The sequence below is a fragment of the Telopea speciosissima genome, chromosome 10 (assembly GCF_018873765.1).
Source record: "Telopea speciosissima isolate NSW1024214 ecotype Mountain lineage chromosome 10, Tspe_v1, whole genome shotgun sequence".
In the NCBI taxonomy this organism is placed as follows: domain Eukaryota; kingdom Viridiplantae; phylum Streptophyta; class Magnoliopsida; order Proteales; family Proteaceae; genus Telopea; species Telopea speciosissima.
Window position 1 is genome coordinate 58,371,110 of NC_057925.1, and position 21,417 is coordinate 58,392,526.

The 21,417-nt window shown below is 37.5% G+C and overlaps 1 protein-coding gene across 3 annotated transcripts in view; it reads left to right on the forward strand.

Moving 5' to 3' along the window:
* LOC122642563 overlaps positions 1 to 21,417 on the forward strand; it is a 63,827-nt gene that overhangs the window by 38,822 nt on the left and 3,588 nt on the right. For 2 of the 3 annotated variants that reach the window (XM_043836077.1, XM_043836074.1), the window contains exons 9-16: positions 1,844 to 2,052; positions 2,155 to 2,298; positions 2,410 to 2,498; positions 5,481 to 5,628; positions 7,671 to 7,720; positions 8,470 to 8,525; positions 14,194 to 14,357; positions 20,782 to 20,975. In XM_043836077.1, the coding sequence (XP_043692012.1) occupies positions 1,844 to 2,052; positions 2,155 to 2,298; positions 2,410 to 2,498; positions 5,481 to 5,628; positions 7,671 to 7,720; positions 8,470 to 8,525; positions 14,194 to 14,357; positions 20,782 to 20,975 (1,054 nt within the window). The remainder of the gene's footprint in view (positions 1 to 1,843; positions 2,053 to 2,154; positions 2,299 to 2,409; positions 2,499 to 5,480; positions 5,629 to 7,670; positions 7,721 to 8,469; positions 8,526 to 14,193; positions 14,358 to 20,781; positions 20,976 to 21,417) is intronic. The other variant, XM_043836075.1, reaches the window with a different exon arrangement.

Consider the following 21,417-nt stretch of genomic DNA (forward strand, 5'->3'; position numbering starts at 1 on the left):
AATAAAATGACATCATCCCTTTCAAGTTATTATTCCAAATCTGACTATCTTCCCCATGTGCATTCGTGGATGCTTCTTTAAATCCCATCATAAGAGAGGTATACTCCTCAATCTCCGAATTTCTGTGATTCATTCTAAAGCTTCAGTGGTCACAGGTTTGAGTCTGGAAACAGCCTCTCTGCGAGAGCAGGGGTAAGTCTGCGTACATTATGACCCTCCCCAGAACCTGCAGTGGCGGGAGCCTCGTGCACTGGGTACGCCCTTTTAGCCGACCCCATTAAGTTGGGATAAGTCTGAGTTTGTTGTTGTTGTATTCTAAAGCTTCAGCTCCACACAGTTATCAAATTTTTGTATTACAAGTAAGGGTGTCAATTTGGAACTGAAACTGAAACCGAAATCTACCATATAAAACTGTACCGAACCGTTCCGGCACAAATTTGGTATGGTTTCGGTATGGAAAAATAGAATCTCTCTCGGTACGGTATTGTGATAACAAGGCAGCTATCAGCATTGCTCACAATCCAGTGCAACACGATAGAACAAAGCACATTGAAATGGATCGACACTTCATCAAGGAGAAGTTAGACTCTGGCTGCATTTGTATCCCTTTCGTGAAGATTGGTGATCGACTTGTGGACATCTTCATCAAAGGGCTTACCTCTCTTCAGTTTGGTTCCCTCTTATGCAAGCTGGGAATGCATGACATTTATTCTCCAGTTTGAGGGGGAGTGTTAGAGTTGTTAGAATTTATGTAATGAGGGTAGTTTAGGAACTAGTCTTTTGTCTATTTGCCTTCTAATGTATTCTGTCCTTTTTTATCCCTTTTTACCTTTTACCTCCCTAGTGAGGTGGATGTAATATTTCCCTTGTTATCAATGAAGTGATATAGCTGTGTGGAGAATACTCTCCAACACAACACATTACAACCGAACCTTCTTCTTCTCCTCCTCCTTTCCTCTTCCTCCTTCAATTTCCTCTCCTTCTCTCACTTACATTCATAACCTAAAATTCAACTCATGCTTCTATTCAAAGGAAAAACTAATTGAGGAGGTTTTCGTTGTAGACAATTTTGGTCAAAAAAGGTATGGATATTTTAGGACAGAGAACCTCTCTGCATAGTTTTTCCATCTTGCTGGAGTTCTCAATTATTTAGCTGACATTTGGAACTTTAACACTGAACAAAGCAATGTTTTGGTGGTACCTTAAAATATTTGAAATATCGGCCAGATTAGGAATTTTAAGACTCGCGCTTTTTTATTGTCCTTGTTTGATTTGGAAAATTACACTCGTCTCCAATTCTAAAATTTTTTACAATTCTGAGGATAGATTCACATGATATCATCCCTTTGATTTGGGGCTTTAATTATTGCTCGCTTTTGACCATTGCCCGTGGATTTGATATTCCCAAGGGCCATCCTCCAGATTCCCTTGTTTGTATCCCAAACTTCAAAAGAATAGGGCAATCATGTAGCATCAATAGAAACTGGAGGTTTCTCCCAGATCTCATATCCTATGGTGTGTAATCAAAAGGGTGAGAGGATCATTTCTTGGGTTGGAGATGGAGAAACAATATAGGTAGAAAACAAACAACCTTCTGGTTGATGCTTTTGGTGCTTCACACATCTGGCATTCCGTTATTCTATTTGTATGACATAATGCCCAAGTCTTTGTTCTTAGAGAAGTCAAACCTCTGTGGCTTTGAGGGCAAAAGCGTCTCTTTTTATCTAAAATCGTTAGTTTCCGTCAGGGCTGTTAATCTCATCTTAAATTTGTTTCTGTTTGTGCGATTGTGGAATATCAAAGTATGTCCCTTTGTAATGACCACCTCTTGTTACTCTTGAAGCTTCAATCCACTGATGAAGATGTAATAGAGGGGGCTGTGTGCATCTTGAGGGAAATCATTTTGAAGGCAAACTATTCTTCTTCAACACAGAGCAGTCTTCCTGACACACAGCATATGGAAGCAGTGCTACCCTTACTGCTGAACCTTCTGGATGAGAGAGAGAACCCAGCTAGGGCTGTTGTTTTGCTCACTGCAGAATGCTGCTCCATGTATTCTTTCTATGAATTTAATGAATCTCTATTTGCACCAATGTTCATGTTCCTATCATTTCATAGTGGCTTTCAAACTTGATGTGTGCAAATGTTTCACAGAAATAGAGACGGTCAATGCCTTAAAGACGTATTAAAGCGCATTGCTTCTGAAAATCTCTCACAGAGGAGGAATGCTCTCAATGTTATTTCAGAACTTGTTTGCATGTCTTTGGAGTCAGAGGACTTGCTTTCTCCTCCGATGTGGTATATGATTGGGTGACATGGTTAAAGTTTCTTTATTTTCTACTATTTGTATTTAATGTTGTTTTACTCTTTGTGCTTCTATTTGAATCTTTCATGTGGATGATGCTGCAGGCAAGATATTGCAAAACACTTGTTGGAGTGTCTTGGAGATGAAGAGTTAATGATACGTGTTGAAGCATCAAATTTATTTCCAAAGATTGGTTTGTCTTCAGAATTTGGACCTTCCTGATGTATTTTGTTTTTAACCAAGTATTCATTGGGTTTTTATAGTCTCTGCCTTTGAAATTATTAAATGGACCTACTGTAAGATCCAAATCCTGTTTAAATGGATGCGGACCAGAGTGAGTCTCAGATTTGAAGCGCTTCATTTTATGCCCTATTACATTCTTAAAAGCACTCACAAAAATTGTAAAATTTCCCTATTTTGCTTTAGCAAAAGCCAAAAGGTGTAGATTGCCTTATATTTCAAACAAACAAGATCATATTGGTGAATCTATAGTTCGAGTATGACATATATGAAGCATTATGCTAGTGGGGCACTTTTTTAAAGATTAAGAAACTCTTAGGTACACACTTGCACATTGATATTTTTTGAGGCACTTTCTAGTTTCTTGTATTATAAATAAATTGCTCTATTAGGTACACAATACATACTGACAGATTGCTGTTGCATGCTTCTCTTTGTCATGATTTGTTATCTGTGCCTCTACACATGCATACACACTTACAATTCCCAAAATTTTGACAACACCTTTACATGCATTGATTACAACAACAACTCAGCCTTATCCCATCTAAATTGGGTCGGCTACATGGATCCTTTCAAAACAACGTAGGTAAAAACTGAGGTCCTCACAAAAAAAAAAGGGAATTAAGAGTAATGCAGAATAAAAAGAAGAAAATGAGATAAGAAAGGTGAGAAATGGAAAATGAAAAATGGAAGTAAGAGGAAAGAGGATACCCATAAATTCAGGACAATTTTCAGCTACATGATGTCGACAACGTGGATCCTTGCCCTCCAATAGGTTCTATGTGAGGTCATACTTGGCACAAGGCCCAGAGTATGCATGTCATTCTTCATAATCTCACCTATGGTCATTTTAGGCCTGTCTCTAGCTCTTTTAGCTCCTTCAATTGGAATCTGATCACTCTTCCTTATTGGGGCGTCCCCAGGCCTCCGTTGGACATGGTCAAACCACCTCAGACGACATTCTCGAAGCTTGTCGCTGATCGGGGCAACTCCCACATCAGCTCTAATACGTCCGTTCCTCACTTTATCGTTCCTAATTTTGCCGCACATTCATCTTAACATCCTCTTCTCCGCCATAGTACTATATCTCGCGATATATCGGTATCTCGGGCCTACCAAGAAGATATCCGAAATTTGGCAAAATTTTGCCGAAATATTGCATTTTTTCTGCAATATTTCGGGAGTCCATCTCGGTGGGTATTTGGCCATATCTAGGCCTGATACGTCATGGACATCCTTATTTAAGCTAAATAAACACATTTAAACCTTCATATTGCAAAAAAAATGAACTCAAAGTGGTGTTTTGGGTTTGCACCCTTGATTGACTGTATACAGTCGGACCCTGTTGTATAAAATAGTTAAATACATATTGTTTAAGTATTAAAAGACATAATAAGAAATTTAAACAAAATAATGAAACAAAAATAAAGTCAAATGTAGCCTTTAGTTTAAACTTTAAAGTTTAAACTCATAAAGTCATAAGTGCATTAGTCATAACTCATAAACTTCATAATAGTCAATAGTTCAATACTTACACAAAATATTTCTACGAAATTTACCGAAATATACCGAAATTTACTGAAATATACTGCTCAATACACAGTATTTCTACGAAATATACCGAGATATACCGAAATATCGCCGAAATTTGAACTTTTTTCATTTCGGAAGCCCATCTCGTCTTGGTAGTGTCGAAATTACCGAAATTTCGGCGATATTTCGCAAAATTTTGTACCATGTTCTCCGCAACACATAGCTTCGCTATATGACACTTCTTAACTTTGCAATATTCTGCCCCATACATCTTAGCAGGTCGGACAACAGCCCTGTAGAACCTTTCCTTTAAGCTTTAAAGAAATCTGTTGATCACACAGTACTCCAGTCGCACCTCTCCACTTCATCCATCCCACTTTAATTCTTTGTGAAGCATCATCATCTATGTCACCTTCTTTGTGTATGATAGACCCTAGATATCTGAAATAGTCACTTGGTGGTATCTCTCTCTCCTCAATTTTCACTTGCCATCATCCATCATAGTGTGACTGAAGTTACACATCATATACTCCGTCTTTGATCTACTAATCTTAAAGCCTCTTGATTAGGAATATACAAATTTCAAAGGATAGATACAAAAAAAGTGCCCCAGTGCAAGAGGCGTTACTGCAGGGTCTGGGAGGGGCAAATGTACGCAGCCTTACCCCCGCTTCGCAGAGAGGCTGTTTCCATGTTTTGAACATGCAACTTGATAGCTACAATAGTGCAATATAACTGTGGCGCCAAGGCTCGCCCACTAAAGGATAGTTACAATGTGGGATAAAAGTACAGACCATATTAGGAAAGAAAGAGTGATGGAGACTTAACAGTGTTATACTGACAGATCGCTGTGCAAGCTTTTCTTTGTCATGATTTGTTTTAAGTGTCCCTGCACATATTGCACTTATAATTCCCAAAATTTTGACAATTTCTGTGTGCATTGATTAAGAATATTAAAATTCAAAGCATAAATTCAAAAGGGCTGAAATTACTGATCTCTGATCATTTTAGGAAAGAAAGAATGATGGAGACTTGACTGTCATTTCTTGTGTTAAAACTTTCCAGTTTGTTCTTCTATTATTCTTTATACATTATTTTTCTTCGCTTAATAATAAAATGGTACTTCGTTTCGATAAAATGCTTTTTCATTGTTGCCTCTGTCCTGCATTGCTATTTGCTGCCTTGCAGTCTTGCACTTCTTTTAGTCACTGTAGTGTCTGTTTGCAAAACCTGGTGTGTGGTATCCATGTTCAAATTATTCATCTATTTGTTATGTCACCTAGGTTGTTCATACTCTTTCTAAATAAACATTATACTTTTTTCTTCCCTGTAGTTGCTCTTTTTGTCCCCCTATAAATATTTAGTCCACTGCTTTGACGGATTAGTTTTTTCTTCACAGATCCTTTTCTTGTTCTGCCTGCATTGGTTCGCCTTGTTTACTCACCAGATGAAAGAGTCCAATCATCTGCTAGTGATGCAGTAGCTGCGGTGCTCAAGTATCATAACCAGAATGTGAAAGTGATACTTATACTGCTTGACTGCCTCAGGTTTTCTTCAAGCTTACTTGCAACTTACAATTGATGAAGACTACAATAAATGGGACAGTACTCTATAATTTTCAGCATGATTGCAACTTGATATTTGCCAGAAGGCTGCTTATGGATACGTGTATCTTTATTTGCTTCCTGAGGACATATTATTCTGCTTGTGTTGTGCAATCTCATATTTTATATCACTTCATGTTTTGGTAACTTATAAAATGAGAATGATTGTGTAAATTCTAGTGTTAATAATGTTGGTGGATTTTTTTTGGTTTCAACTTTCTTTCAAACAACTCTTTCAGTTTCTTATTCCTGTAAAAGGTATATGATTTAGCATTTTCAGCATCCTTCAATGTATTGTTCTTTTTGTTCCTTTTTTTAATCATTTGGTATTTTTTTAATTTTTTGTTTCATAAAAGAAATTAGCTGAAGGGATTCTAGAAGTCTAAGATTTCTAGGTTCAGAAACCAATGAAACCAGAATTGCAGTGACAGATTTAGAAACTAGATTATAAGAGAAATTTGATAACTAAGAATCAGAAACTCAGATGGGCTTAAAATTCTGCTTGAAGGTCAAAAGTATAGCCAAGAGTAAGTAGTAACTTTTCAAACTCTGATTGTAATCAAATGATCAGATCTGGAGTTATAAGAAAAATTTGATAACTAAGAATCAGAAACTCAGATGGGCTTAAAATTCTGCTTGTAGGTCAAACGTATGGCCAAGAGTAAGTAGTAACTTCTCAAACTCTGATTGAAATCAAATGATCAGATCTGGAGTTATGGATTAATCCTATTGGCAATAGGATTCTAGAATTTAGGGTTTCAGCACAACGGTTAAATCAGAAACTTAAACATCCTATTTCATAGTCAACAAAAGAGCATAATAATGATCAGACACTAGATTTAATAAGTGACTATAAATAAGAAATAACAAACAAAATCTGATCTTCAAAACAAGTAGAATAAATAATCCTACTTTGAGTAGGATTCTTAGAAATCAACACTAAAATCAAAGTATGAAACCGTGGGTTTGTTTAGAATACTTATGATTGCCAAATTTGAATTGTGATTTGAGAAACTGAAATTTTCAGCAACTAAAACATGAAGAATAATTGAACAGAAAACCAGAAATTACTAACCTGAATCAGTAATAGATAAGACTAGAAGAATGGAGGAATAGAAGAAAGATATGAACCAAGCATCCCACCTGGAACAAGGCTAACATCCTATCAGCCAACCTTAGCATCTCACCAGGGGTTGTTGCATCGCATAACAGAGCATTCTGAATCCCACAGAATATAGAGGCAGCAAAAGCCAATTTTATTCAATTGCAAACTCATAGGAGCTCTATGGGTCTTGCATCTATATATAGGAACCAAAAGTGCACTGACAATAGGAAAGGAAAGTGTACTTGAAATAGGAAACTGTATCCTTAACAGGAATAGATGTCCTTTATAACTGAAAAATTACCTTAACTAGTTAGAATATAAAACTCTATCCAAAGTAGGAATAGCAGTTTTATTCAGGCAGCTAGGCAAGACTTTATCCTATCCTTAACAACCAAGTAAATAACAATTACTTAATGAAATAAAACAACTCAAACTAACCTAATAAAGTAAATCCCGTATCCCTACCTCCTACCCATAATTTAGGCTCTTTAAGATGGCCTATTACAAAGAAAACTTATTGGACAAAAAGCCCAACATGTATAGAACCAGACCCAAGGCTTATTCTATTAAAATATTTTCAATTCTGTGTTTTACCTACAGCATTAGCTGCTTCACATCTTTTTATGGGTTTCTTTTTTTTTTTTGGGGGGGGGGGGGGTGTGGGTGGGGGTTGTGGAGGAAGCATGTCCAAATTTCTAAGATTTTCGATGGTTGTTGACTTGCTGGGTTGAGCACTTTTAAAACAACATTACTCTTGGAGTGGATATTCTTGGGTGTGTGAGCTTTTGAGGAATTTTTAGATTATCTCCAGCTGTTAATTAATGTCTACTGAACTAAACTATTACTCGGCCTCATTCTTTTTGCTTTTTTCATGTTGTAGCAACCTCTGTCAGAGTCTAAATCTTTCAAAAGCTCCAGGAGAAATAGAAGGTTTGTCTAACTATACCATGATGTTTCAACTGGATCATGATCTGCATCCTCCTGTCTATAGTTCATTCTTTCCCTTTCGATGGCATGTTCAATTTTTTTCATTGCCAGAGTTTTTGTTCTACATCTCGAACCATCTTTTCTTTTGTCTTTTTTTTTCGGGTGGGGGTGGGGCTTAGTCTTAAATATTCTTAACTTGGTGCAGTAGTGATGGTGTGTGATGCAACATTTCAATGTTTGGTATAAATGTCAAAGAGTTTATGGATAATGGATTTATTCTTTGTTACTATTTATAGACCTCTACACTCTATATGTCAAGTGTTATTTGTTGTAAATTATTTTCTCCAGAAAAGGTTTCTTAATGTTTTAATTAATCATTTAATCATTCACTAACTTGTTTCTGTTGAGATATCTGCGTTTAGTTTTTGTCCGTTCCTTTTCATGGTGTGTAATTATTTTCTCCAAAGAGGACTGTTTATTTCGTGGCGTGGGTTGGACTGTTGAGGTGTCTGGGTTTAGTTTTTCTCTTTTCTCTTTCGTGTTGTGTAATTATTTTCTCCATAGAGGGGTGTTTCTTTCATGGTGTGAGTTGGAGGTGATCTTGTTTTAGCTGGTTCTCCTTCCTGGCTCTTGTTGTGACTACTCCTTTGTAAAAAATTCTTTCATTCTTCTTGGTGCCAATTGGGGAAAAAAAAAAAAGGTTTATGTTGCTTTTCCAGCTTATGCTCACCTTTTTGAAAATGTTATTATAGGACCAAAGTTGGATCCAGATCAAGTGCTCAGGCTGATCCCAGAATGGTCAAAAAGTGTAAGATCATTTCTGTTACTATCTACTTTTTGTATGAAAGTCTAATTGTTTCTTCCGGAACCTGAAATCAGAATTAAAAAAATGTAGCAAACAGTTCAAGAAATAGGAGTTTCAGATCCAAAAAATCATATGAATTTCAGAAATCAATGATAGAATTCTGATCTGAAACGGCCTTGAAACAGGGCTTTACCTAGGAATGAAAACAGCACAGAAACTGTTGATTAGTAGCAGAAACCACGGACCAGAATGTGGGATCCAAAACCAGATTAAACCGAAGGAACGTAGCTGATTAAGTAATGTGCAGAAAGTAATGTAGTCCTAGATTGGTAGAGGACCAACTAGGAGCCAGTAAACCAGGATCTGTTATGAACAGGTAAATCGGCTAAGTCATTTGGTGAATTTAGGGTTAGGGTTTGAGGTGTTGGTTATGCTAGGCAGGTGTAGGGGAGTCTATCAGTGAAAGTCCTGAGATGTTTTGATGGGCGGAAGTGTGAAAACTAGAATGACAGCAGGTTAGGTTTATGGGTTTTGGGTTTTTGGAAAAGAGGAAAAGAGGGGGATCTAGGGTTTAGAATGGGAATTTGAGGATTTGTATTTCTACTAGCAAAAACTCTTGAAATTACTAGTATACCACAATACCACAACACTTTTATAACCTGCAAATATGTTGATGAATATGATTTTTTTTGTTTTGAATTTGTGGGGGTTACCCTTTTTCATGGCTTTTGATGTTTAGCAACCTAGCTATGATTTTGAAGGCACTGGAAGTCTGGAACTGTGGATGGTTTTGGGAATCCTGGGCCATAAAGGGTCATCACCCAGTGCAGGTCCCGCCAATGCGGGATCTTGGGTGGGGTGAGTTTGGAGTCAGTCCAAACCTTTGCATTTTTTGTGCAAAGTGGCTGCCCTCGAGACTCGAACCCAGGCATTTGCCCTGACAGTCTGAACCTTTTACCAATTCTCTAAGCGAAAGGCGCCTAATATAGTCAGATCTAATACAGTCTGACTTTGGAGGAGAAGAAAGAAATTAGAAGTTAGGTATAGAAAACTAGTGATGCAGTTGCATTAGGGATTAATCCCGTATGAATGCCTACATCCAAGCTTGGGAGGCTCATAATGTGCTTATGGCAGTCCAATGGGCTGAAATTGACCTTTGGGTAGTTATATTATAGTTTGGGCCTTTTATTATTTTGGGTTTCATTGTACTTGGCTTAATTTGTAAGCTCATAAAATGGGGATAAATTTAGTACACGGGATTAGTAGTTAAATGTTTGAGTTAGATTAGAATACCTAATAGCTAGATAGAGTTCTGTTTTGAGTTCATTTACTTTATTGAGTGTATTAGAGTGATTAAGAGTCCTTTCATGAGTCAAATTAGAAATTTTAGGTCTTTATATATGTAGTAAACCTCCATCATTTGGAGATGATTTGCCTAAAGAATATGAGTTTTTTTAAGGGTTTTGGTGCTATTGAGCAGTGCAGACGGGATTGGTATCCAAAACATATTTTCTTCTCTTCTTCCTCCCAAGAAGATCGATCTCATCTCTTTCTCCTCCCCTTCCATCAATCTGATTCTTCTCTTAACAACACAGTTGTTTCCTTTATCTCAAAGCTGATTACAATTTGATTATTGGGCATTCTTGCATCTGAGATCCATAATCTGGATTTTGAGATTGCATTATTTGGAATTAGAGCAAACCTGGCCATGGATTCCTTTGTGTTCAAGACTCGGGTTTGCTTGCCCAACGCAAAGCTTGCTATTTTATTAATTGATAAAGGGCAAAGTGACAATTTCATTTTACGGTTCGTGGTAGAGATGTTATCGAAGGCCAATGAGATCATCATTGAGTCTGAGGATGTCTTTGCCTAATTCTCCATTTCTTTGTATTTTGATGATGCTTATTGTGAAGTGTTGATTATTCGAAACACAACTTCATTGTCGAAAGATCAATAGGGTGTTCTTGATCCTGGAGCAAATGTATATATGTTGAAGCCCTCTCATCTGCAACACAATTTTGTTTTGAAAGGCAATGTGATAACTCTTAAAAGATAGTCGACATTCACAATGCATCCACAGGAAGAACCGAAAGGGTCAATCCAAGAGGAAGACCGCTCTGATGTGGGACAAGAATAACAGTAAAGGCAAACGAGATTATTATTAAGGGTGAAGTAACAATAGACTCCACTACAATGAAGGATGTTCAGCATATTGAATTTGTTATTCCCCACATGTTTCAAGATACATATGCAACATCGAAGCTTCATGTTTTGGATTTTGTTCGAGTTACAGACAAGGAACTACAAGCACCCATTAAAGTGTTCTTATTCCTACCGTTCTACAAAACTTGAGGGTGAGTTGTTCTCAACACTGGAGAATTGATGAGGTTGCATTAAGTATTAATCCCGTATGGATGCCTATATCCAAGCTTGGGGCGCTCATAAGGTGCTTAGGGCAGTCGATTGGGCTGAAATTGACCTTCGGGTAATTATCATAGTTCCAGGCTCGAAACCAAAATATTTCAACCGAAACCTGGACAATTTTCCAGAAATTTTCAATTGTGGGTTTCGAGGGCCAAATGGCCAAATTAGATCTTGAATTTTGTAGGAAACCCTATTTTAGGCCCTCTAAACATAATAGAACCATTAGATTTAAAAAACTCACATCCAAAATGATAGTTCTTTGGATCCTAGGTTAGTAGTGTACGTTGTACACTAATATGGCCTATTCCACACAATGTTTAGTACTAAAACACACATAATTCAAGTAAAACAACTTAAATATGCATCAGGAATGAATAGGCATCAAATTATAAACCATTTCATAAATCATACATCAAACATTGTTTGTTTCAAAGAGTTACATATATCGGAATCAACAATACAAGCAACAAGTCACCCCTATGCTCATCCCTATAGTCCTAGACTCCTAGTACCACATCAAGTTTTAGGGAGGATCAAACGACCAGAATGTTGCTGCTTGTCATGGCCTTAGACCTTTCTAAGCAACCGCACCGGCACTTAGCACTCACACTAGCACTAAGTCAGCCTTACTTGACTCCTTGAGGGACTTAGGAAGAGAACTTGTGAAAGAACACAAGAGAATGAATGTATTGTACTTAGATAGCTTTGCTTACAAGACTTACTTGGCCAAATGAGGTCACCTCTATTTATATGCTCCCAAGCTTCCAATGAATGCCTAGGATCTTTACATTTGTCACACATCCATTGGATAGGAACTTTCTAGCCTTGGATACTAGAAGTTTCCCACCTCCTTTGTGGAGGATTCTAGCAACTTGGAGAAGTCTAGAAACCTCTTCCTTTCTTAGTTATGTACAAATATCTTTCCTAGAACCTTCTTTGCTTCTAGAGGTTCTAGAAGCTTCTCTAGATGTCTCTAGACTCTCTACAAGTGTGGAGAGTTCTAGATAATGGATCCTCCGTAGCCCACTGGTCCATTCCCATGGGCTGTAAGCTTGGCCCGTGGGCCTTTTTTGGGCTGGCTGTGACACGCTACTGCCAAACCAAGTTATCCTCCAACTGTCACAAAGCTGGCCATGTCATAATATGACGGAAGAAGTTATTCTCCGACTGTGTTCCTCTATTGCCCTAGTAGTTGTTCCAACCCTGTACAACAGTGATTTGGCCAAGAAAGCACCTAAACTGGGGTCTTCCAAGCTTCTGAGTTGAAACTAGGCAAAATGGGTGGAAATTTCAACCATTTCGTTCGAAAGGTAGTATTTAAACTTAAGCCAAAGTAGTGTTTTTGTCCGAAATTTTGCAAAAATGAAACTTTGGAACAAAAATTTTGCCGAAACCTCGAAATTTCGGTCTCAATTTGTGCATTTTTCAATATCGCATTGGGTTTTGTTTCTACCCTTTGCAAAAGCGAATTATTTCGGTAGGTTACGCAAAATTTCGCTGAAATCTTGTACCATGGTAGTTATATTATAGGTTGTCTTTTATTTTTTTGGGTTTCATTGTAATGGGTCTAATTTGTAAAGCCATAACGTGGGATAAATTTAGTATATGGGATTAGTAGTTAAATTAAATGTTTGAGTTAGATTAGAATACCTAATAGCTAGATAGAATTTTGTTTTGAGTTTATTTACTTTATAGAGTGTATTATGAGTCAAATTTAAGAATTTTAGAAGGTCTTCATATGTGTAATAGTAATACACCCTCTATCAATTGGAGATGATTTGAATAAAGAATATGAGTTTTTCTTTTAAGAGTTTTGGTGCTATTGAGCATTGCATATGGCATTGGTATCCCAAACATATTTTCTCCTCTTTTGTTCTCTTCTCTCTTCTTCTTACTAAGAAGATCGATCTCATCTCTTTTACCTCCCCTTACATCAATCTGATTTCTTCCCCTTAACAATGCAGTTGTTTCCTTTATCTCAGATCTGATTACAGTTTGATTATTGGCCCTGCTTGCATCTGAGATCCATAATCTGGATTTTCAGATTGTATTAATTACAAATGATAGCTCCTAAAATTTTAGGGCAGCTATGCTGATAATGGAGGAATAAAAGAGGAAGTAACTCTTCTCAAGAAAGAGTTGATTGAAGCCAGCATGGAAAGGAGGCAAGTCCTCTCTCTATCTATATATGATACTTTCTGTAGTAGCAGAGAAACCAATAACCAGTCCCTACAAAGCTTTAAGAAGAGAAGGAAGAAGAAGAAGAAAGAGCGAAGACACGATGGGAAGAAAGGGAGAAAACTAGACCATAATAGGATTCAGAATACCTACCGTGGTCTATCCCCAAATACTTATATCATACTTAAGTGATTGACTCTTAGTAGGAAACCTACTAAGAGTATATGTCTAATTACAAGGAACATAAATAACTAAAAGACTAAAAGAAACCAAAAAAATAAAAAGAAAGTACAAGTAAAACTACCAACAATTACAACTAAACAAGGACACTCCATACTCCCTCACGGTTACAGTAACACTCTCCCCCTTGGTAGTAATAACCCTCAAAACACTTTCAATATTCATTAATTTTTAATGTCAAGCCATGAAATTATGGTTTTAAGTCTAAGCATCAGTGAGCTCTTGATCTTCTTTTCCTTTGCAGCTTCCAGCATTCACACTTGTTGAAGTGATTGATGCATGTTGTTTAATGTTCCCTCTTAATGTATAGGACGCAAAATATGCACTCACTTGTGCAGCCAACCTTCAAACCAGTGTTCAAATTTCTTTGATTTTCGTGTTTCCTTATTTGAAAGATGATTGGGCTTTAACTTTAAATTACTGCATATTTTCTGTCGATGATGCTCATTCAGAGGTGTTCAGTTCTATCATTATCTGAACCTGAGCTTTTAGGCCCTGGACCTAGGATGTCTGAACAACCATGTGGGATGGCTTCGACGCATTTAGGTAATGTCACTCCTTTTTTTAGTTGAGCTCCAAGAAGAGAAAAACACCAAGGCCCATCGAACTTTCCAAATTATCAAATGGCTCGAGTTGATGACAGGATTTACTGAATTGTCAGTGTTTGTGCATAAATAAATTACTTTACATCTGTAAAACTTGGAATATCTTTAAACTTATATTAAAGCATTCTTCCTCAATGCTGTTGCATGATTGCTTGTCAAAAAATTGATGCCCACTAATTAATTTCAACCATTTCTGGGATAAATTTTTATTTTTATATCTGTAGGTTCAAGATTGGAACATTATGATTGAACCATTGGTAGACAAGATGTTTGCTGAACCATCAAATGCAATAACAATCCGGTTCCTGAGTTGCATAAGCGAGCACCTGGCAGATGCTGCTGATATAGTTTTGGGCTGTGTCCTCTCATATATGCAAAGACAGGAAGAGTGAGTATATTGTGTTTTATACTAATTCTTACTCATGTAGTTGTAGTTTAGTCAAATATTTTATTTTTATTCTGTGATTCAGTACTCATTTGTAAGCATGTACTTTTCTGCACAATTCTTGGGTCAGTCAACTGTTTACTATTTCTTTTAGGAACACATGGAGAGTTTATGAAAGGAATTCATAGAGGATAAGATTTTGGAGATAGGAATGAGGAGGGGACATCAGTTTTAGAATTTGCTATGGCTTGTGATTTATCAATTGTAAATGTTTTGAAAAGAGAGAAACATTTAATAACGGTCAAAAGTAGGCAAAACAGTAGTCAGATTTACTTCTTGCTAGTTAAAAGGGTTGATAGGTCATTATGTCAAGATTGTAAGGTTATTAATGGAATAACTTGGCTACTAAGTTGTTTAATAAGATTATGAGAACAAGAATGATGCTAGAATCTAGATGAATGGAGGCAAAGCATTGTGGTTCCGATTTATAAATATAAAGGTAATATTCAAAGCTGTAATTATTAAAGAGGAATAAAGCTTATGAGCCATACTTTACCAAGAAAAAAAAAGGCTTAGGAGCCATACTATGAAACTATGGAAGAGGTTAATTGAAACCTTCCTGAGGAAAGAAACTTATATTTTGGACAACTAATTTGGTTTTATGGCAAGAAGATCAATCAAATAAGCTATTTATCTTGTTAGGAGACTAATGGTAAGATTTAGAGAATGTGAGAAGGATATCCATATGGTTGTTATTTACTTAGAAAAAACTTATGATAGAGTCCCTAGAGTGTTAATTTGGCAAGTGTTAGAGACGAAAAGTGCTTTGAGTAAATATGTGAACATGGTTAAAGATAGTATAATGGTGTAGTGACTAGTGTAAGAATTGGGAGTTGGGACGAGGTGAAGGTAGTGAAAATTCCCAATTACATTGGATTACATCAAGGATCAGTTCTAAGCTCATATTTGTTTGTGCTAGTCATGTGTTATATATAAGCTGGGTAGAGACAATCAAAGATTAGATCCCCTACTGTATGCTTTTTGCTGATGATATTGCTTGGATGGATGAAACAAAATCGGGTATAAATGCAAATTTTGAATTATGGACATCAGCTTTAAAATAAAAAAGTTTAAAGATAAGTAGAACAAAAATTCTTTGTATGGTGTAACCTTAGTAACACTAGAACTGAAAGTGGGGTGGTGAAAATTGATAAGAAGAGATGAAGTGGAGTAGTGCATCCAGAGTGTTGTGTGATTGACGTATTCCTTTCAAACTTAAAAGGAAAATTTTATGGGGTAGATATACAACATCAATGATGTATGGGGCTGAATGCTGGGCAATGAAGAAATATGTTTGCTACCGCTTCACCTAAAAGCTCGAACTTTTAGGGAAGGGCAGCATCAATGTATACATCAACACTCCGCCGCACGTGCAGGCAAGATCTCATGGTCCTTACATGTGGAGCTCATGCGGCATTTCCTTTACGTGGCACTGAGGGAGAAGAAATGTCGGGAAAATTCTTCTGATGCACTTCCCAGGAGTCGAATACTTGACCTCCCTGATCTGATACCATGTTCGCTACCATTTCACCTAAAAGCTCGAATTTTAGGGAAGGGCAGCGTCAATGTATACATCAACAAAACAACATATAAACAAATTAGTTTAGTTGAATTAAGGATGTTGAGATGGATTAGTGGTAAAACTAGAAACGATAAAATACAGAATGAACAACTTAGAGCTAATTTAAGAGTAGATCCGATACATAATAAGTTGCAAGAAGTTGTTTGAGCTTTGAGGTGGCATGGACATGTGCAATGGAGGCCTTTGAATGCTCAAGTGTGGAGGGGGGATTTGATTCAAATTGAAGGAGCTAAAAACATAGTTGTCTAGGCAGCACCTAGGCATCCAGGTGTCTTGGTTGCCTAGGCAGCACCTTCTTGGTGTCGCCTTAGATCTTGAACCCCCCCCCTCCAACGCCTTGGGTCACCTAGAATTTTGACGATTATGGCTAAAAGAGCCAGGGATAGACCAAAAATGACTCTAGGAAAAGTGGTGAGGAAAGACATGCATAGCTTGGTATAGTAACAAGTAAAGCTTTGAATAGAGCTGATTGGAGAAAAAGGATCCATGTAGCTGACCCCATTCAGTTGAGATAAGGTTGAGTTGAGTTGACTAGTAAAATTTTTCTGGGGATCAAAAGGTTTAGGAATGACTAAGAATGATGTGCAGAGACTGTCATTTCATTCGGTCGACGTTACAGCTAGATCATTGATGTTGTGGTACATATCTCAAGTAAAGCTTTGAATAGAGCTGATTGGAGAAACAGGATCCATGTAGCTGACCGTATTCAGTTGAGATAAGGTTGAGTTAAGTTGACAAGTAAAATTTTTCTGGGGATCAAAAGGTTTAGGAATGACTAAGAATGATGTGCAGAGACTGTCATTTCATTCGGTCAACGTTATAGCTAGATCATTGATGTTGTGGTACACATCTCCAAACTTCTTTAGCATTTGTCGCATCTGTGATCTGTTAGCTGAGGTTTGACAGCTGCTGTGAGTAAGCCCAATGGGTTCAATTTCGAAGGGTGTAAGAGTAGGGCTGTAAACAGATCGGATTCGGCTCGGATAGTGCTATATCCGCATCCGCATCCGATTAGCTATCGGACGGATTCGGATAGTGCTAAACGGATACGGACACGGATACGGATCGGATATTTTATCCGTTTACATGTAAATATAGCTTTTCGAATAGCTATAGCCTATTCATATCCGCATCCGTTTAGCTTTCGGACGGATTCGGATAGTGCTAAACGGATACGGACACGGATACGGAAACGGATTTCGGCTATTCATTTACACCCCTATGTAAGAGTTGGCTTCATTGTATTTTTCACACTAGGGTGCTCCAAAATAATTTTCATTTCATCTTAAAATTGTAAGTTTGTAACAGTTCCACCAAGATTTCGATTCTGTTTCTTTTATGAGTTTTCAGTTTCCTTGTTCCCATTTGTCTTCTCCCTGTTAAAATAGCTATTTGACCAGAATTTCTGACCTATCAGACCGTTCTTTAAGTGAGTTATTAAATTTCTCAGTTGCTGGTTCAATGTTCCAGGCTTCCAGCCCAAAGATTCTGGCTTTTATTGAGGTTTTTTAAACCCTAATTCCCTGAGGTGCTAGAAACCCCATTTGCTTGATTGGTTCTTGCATTCGCTACTGTTTTAGTATTTAAAAGTTCTTATGTTTACTCTACAGGAATATTGTTCTGGATTTACCATAATTCGATGAAATAAATCAAGCAATTGTACATGGAAGTTGTTGAACCAAGTCTTTTTCTTGATACCTCAGACCACTTTTAAAAACCTTAATGTTTGATGGAAAGACAAAGTAGCAAAGCAATACAAACTGAATCCTTGTTATTTGCAGAGAGTAAGCAAAAACAAAGCAGTTTTTTCCTACTTCCTCCCAGAACCTTATCCAGTCCAAGTATATATAATGAAGGAAGATTTTGATTGATGTTTTCCATTGTAAAACAATGCATTGCCTCTAGTGTAATCTCAATATCCCATCCATTTTTTAGGTGTGTTAGTATTATTGATGTAGATATGGTCCATTGATTGGGCATGCACCTGTCCCATATCCTGGGTCTATTCATAACTACTTAGCCAGCATATTATTAGGAGGTCGCCATGCATATCCTATGGGCCCCACGGCCAGCTAGTTTATAGATTAAGTTGAAGTCTAGTTACCACTTGCGTGGAGTTGTTAGGCTTAGTTTTTAATCACCTTTGATTCCTATTTCAACTATGAATTGTAATAGCCAATTGGAGTGTTTCCTAGTTAGATTAGAATTTTTTTACTTCAGTTTCTATAAGACATGATGTAAGGCCTTGGCCAGAGGAACGATTGGATTGAAATCATTGAGTGAAATTGATTGCCTTGCTCATGAAGCTGTGTGAATCAGTCTTGGTGTGAAGCCATGGTGAGAAGCCAACAACAGCAAGAAGCTGAACCTTGCAGGTGGGAGGCCTGAGTTACCCTATCTCTTTTTTAATTCATACTCTGTTTTAATCTTACATCAGGTACTGGGTTTATTGCTGTCAATTACTACCTCTGTGTTTAGTTTTTAATCTCTGAACTTCAGTATTATAGTTTCTCAAATCTGTGGAGTATTCTGGTTATAGAAAAATCTGGAGTTTTAAACTACTTTAATATCTATCTATTGGCTGGCGGATCCCCTGGTGCTATTTTCAGTCTGAAACTTTGGTAACCTCAGGAGAACCTATTCATCTGTTCAGACCCATCTTTTGAGGTTTCATAGAGTATCCAAGGGGGTAACTCGATCTGATTTGGGGCCCATTCTGAGGCCTGAAAGTACAGCTACTTAAAAACTCCTATTCTGCAGGTTTTCAATATTTCAGATTTAGAACTTTTCAAATTAATTTTAATCCAGCCTTTGGTTTGTTTTAATACTTTGGGGGTTTGATATAGATTATTGAATCACAGGTCTGCTCCAAATTCCAGACCAATCTGTTGGTGGGATTGAATTTATTTGAGCTTATTGTTCCTGTGATCTCCGCCCGTGAGATCGCTGTTACCCAAATTTCCCCCAAATCGCTCATCAGATCATTTCCATCTTTTGAGGGGTTCTTATTCTTCCTATTAACTATTGTTTCATAGAGTTTGGTGTGATTCTGAGAGGTTTGGGTTTTCAGTCAATTTTTTGGGTTTCTATCTGAGTGGGGTTTTGACTTGGGATCCTATCCAGGATGGTTTTAGAGTTGTTCCAACCTCCCCCCCCCCCCCCACCCATCAATTTGAAAGAGCACAATGGGAGGCATAATCCACAGGTGTTCTATGACTGGTTTTGTGCATTACGACTACTTTGATTGGTTCAACTTGTTAGAAGATCGAAAGATGAGGCTGGCACGAACCAAATTAAATAGGTATAACAAGGGAATGGTGGCGTACACAGAAGACAAGATGTATCATCGTTGGTAAGAACCCACTACTTGGGAGGAGATGAAGGAAATTTTGAAAGAGAAATACATGCCTCCAACCTTCAGACGGAGATTACATGATTAGCTGAATACTCTTCGTCAAGTTATGATGACTGTGGAAGAATATATGGACAAGTTTGTTAATCTTTTAGCACGCACAAGTGTAGATGAAGAAGATGACATTCGTGACAAGATGGGCATGACTCACATTCACAGCTTGAATGACTGTTTTGAGAAGGCCCTTGAAGCTGAAGATCTACTTAACTCCAACGGCGTCCTAGCCTCAACCCCTCTCCTTCCTCCTGTCTTTACACTACGTTTATCTCAAAACTGTTTACAGCACCATAATAGTACCGCATCTCTTCTCCTCCTTTTGATTCTCTTCCATCCATAGTTATCAAGGCGGGAAGGCGATCATGGCGTTGGAGAGGGACTAAAAGCAAGGCGACACCAACAAGGCGGCAAGGCGCCCAAGCCAACCAAGGAGCCTGGACGCCTTGATAACTATGCTTCCATCTCTCAGATTTCTTCCTCCTTATCTCTATCCTGTACTTCTGTTTTTCTTCCTCACTTCTAATTATGTTTCTTATCCTCATCTATCCTTTACTTTAAAAAAAAAAAAAAAAAATTCTGCAAGTTCTGGTCTGCAGGAACACTTGGTTAGCAAAGTAGCATCAGCTCTTTAATTATACATGCAACATGTCTGAAGCTGATTTGCCGATTTAATTTCTGTTTCAGTTCTAATACTTATTCCTGCTCTTCCCTTCTAATATCTGCCTTTCTGTCCTTGTCAATGTACCAATGTTGAAGTTGAGACTGATACTCCTTCACTTTATTCTTCATAGTTTCCCCCTTTAATTCCAACTGTTCGATAATATTCTCCTTATGGTTAGCCCACCATACATCATTCCCACTAGACTTGTACACCTGAAATACATAGGGTAAGGGTACCATTTTTTCTAGAACTAGGCCAATAGATGTTGCATTCATAAACTTATTTATCGCCTTTCCTTGAGAACTTCTCGCATATCAGATTTTAAGGACTCGACCCATTCTTTCGTCTATCTAGATTTCACTGATTGTGCATGTCATTTCCTCAAGAATTCTTTCTAGTCACTATTTTAGGATGGATTTGAGAGATTGTGTGGAGCTTTTCATACCAATTGCCATTATATTGATTTCTGACATTCATTTTTTACTGCACTGAAATTTCTTGTTGAATGGTGAGTGTGCAATCAAACGAGTCTGTTCTATGTCAACAAAACCTGTCCAAATCATCTATGAATAATATATCACCTTCGAAGACAAATTGTAACCTGATTCTTATTCTGGACGTGCATGTTGTCTATAATGAAATTTTGATGTGGGACTTTTACTTCTTTGCCAGCTTCTTGTTTTTAATGTGGGAACTTTTCTGCCTTTGTTTGAAGCAGGATAGATGAAGAAATTTTAACTGGATGGAAGAGTGGAACCTATACAGAAGATGATTCTGTTAAATTACAGCATCCTTTGTTTGACCACCTTTGCCCATTACTAATAATCAGGATACTTCCATTGAGAGTTTTTAATGATCTCAATTCTGCTGCTATGTATGGTCAACTTCTCAATCAAATAATTGTGAATGGTATGTCTTTGTGCTTTCTGTACATTACACCCTTGACCCAGACACACATTAAGCCTTTCCTTTTAGACCTTAGATTTTCTGTTATGGCATGGTGGGCTCTGAAGGCTGCAGTGACATGTTATCAACCGGATGGAAAGACGATATGGCAGATCCAGTCCAGTCAAATTATGGGACCCTCTGGATTAGCCACTTGTGCATTTCCTTTGACATTGGCCCATCTTATGTTCCACTTTCTCTATATGAAATGATATTTTTTTTGAATGTTCATGACTTTGCTTAACTAGACAAGTCCCAGAAAGTGGTTCTTTCTGCCAAGTGGCATCGGTTTGAGGGCTGCAATTGTCAGAGGAAAAGAAGGGAATAACTCAGAACATGTGGACAAGTTTTGTGCTGCCAACTTAGCTACCACATGCAAAAGTGTACTATTAAAACATTTTTGGAG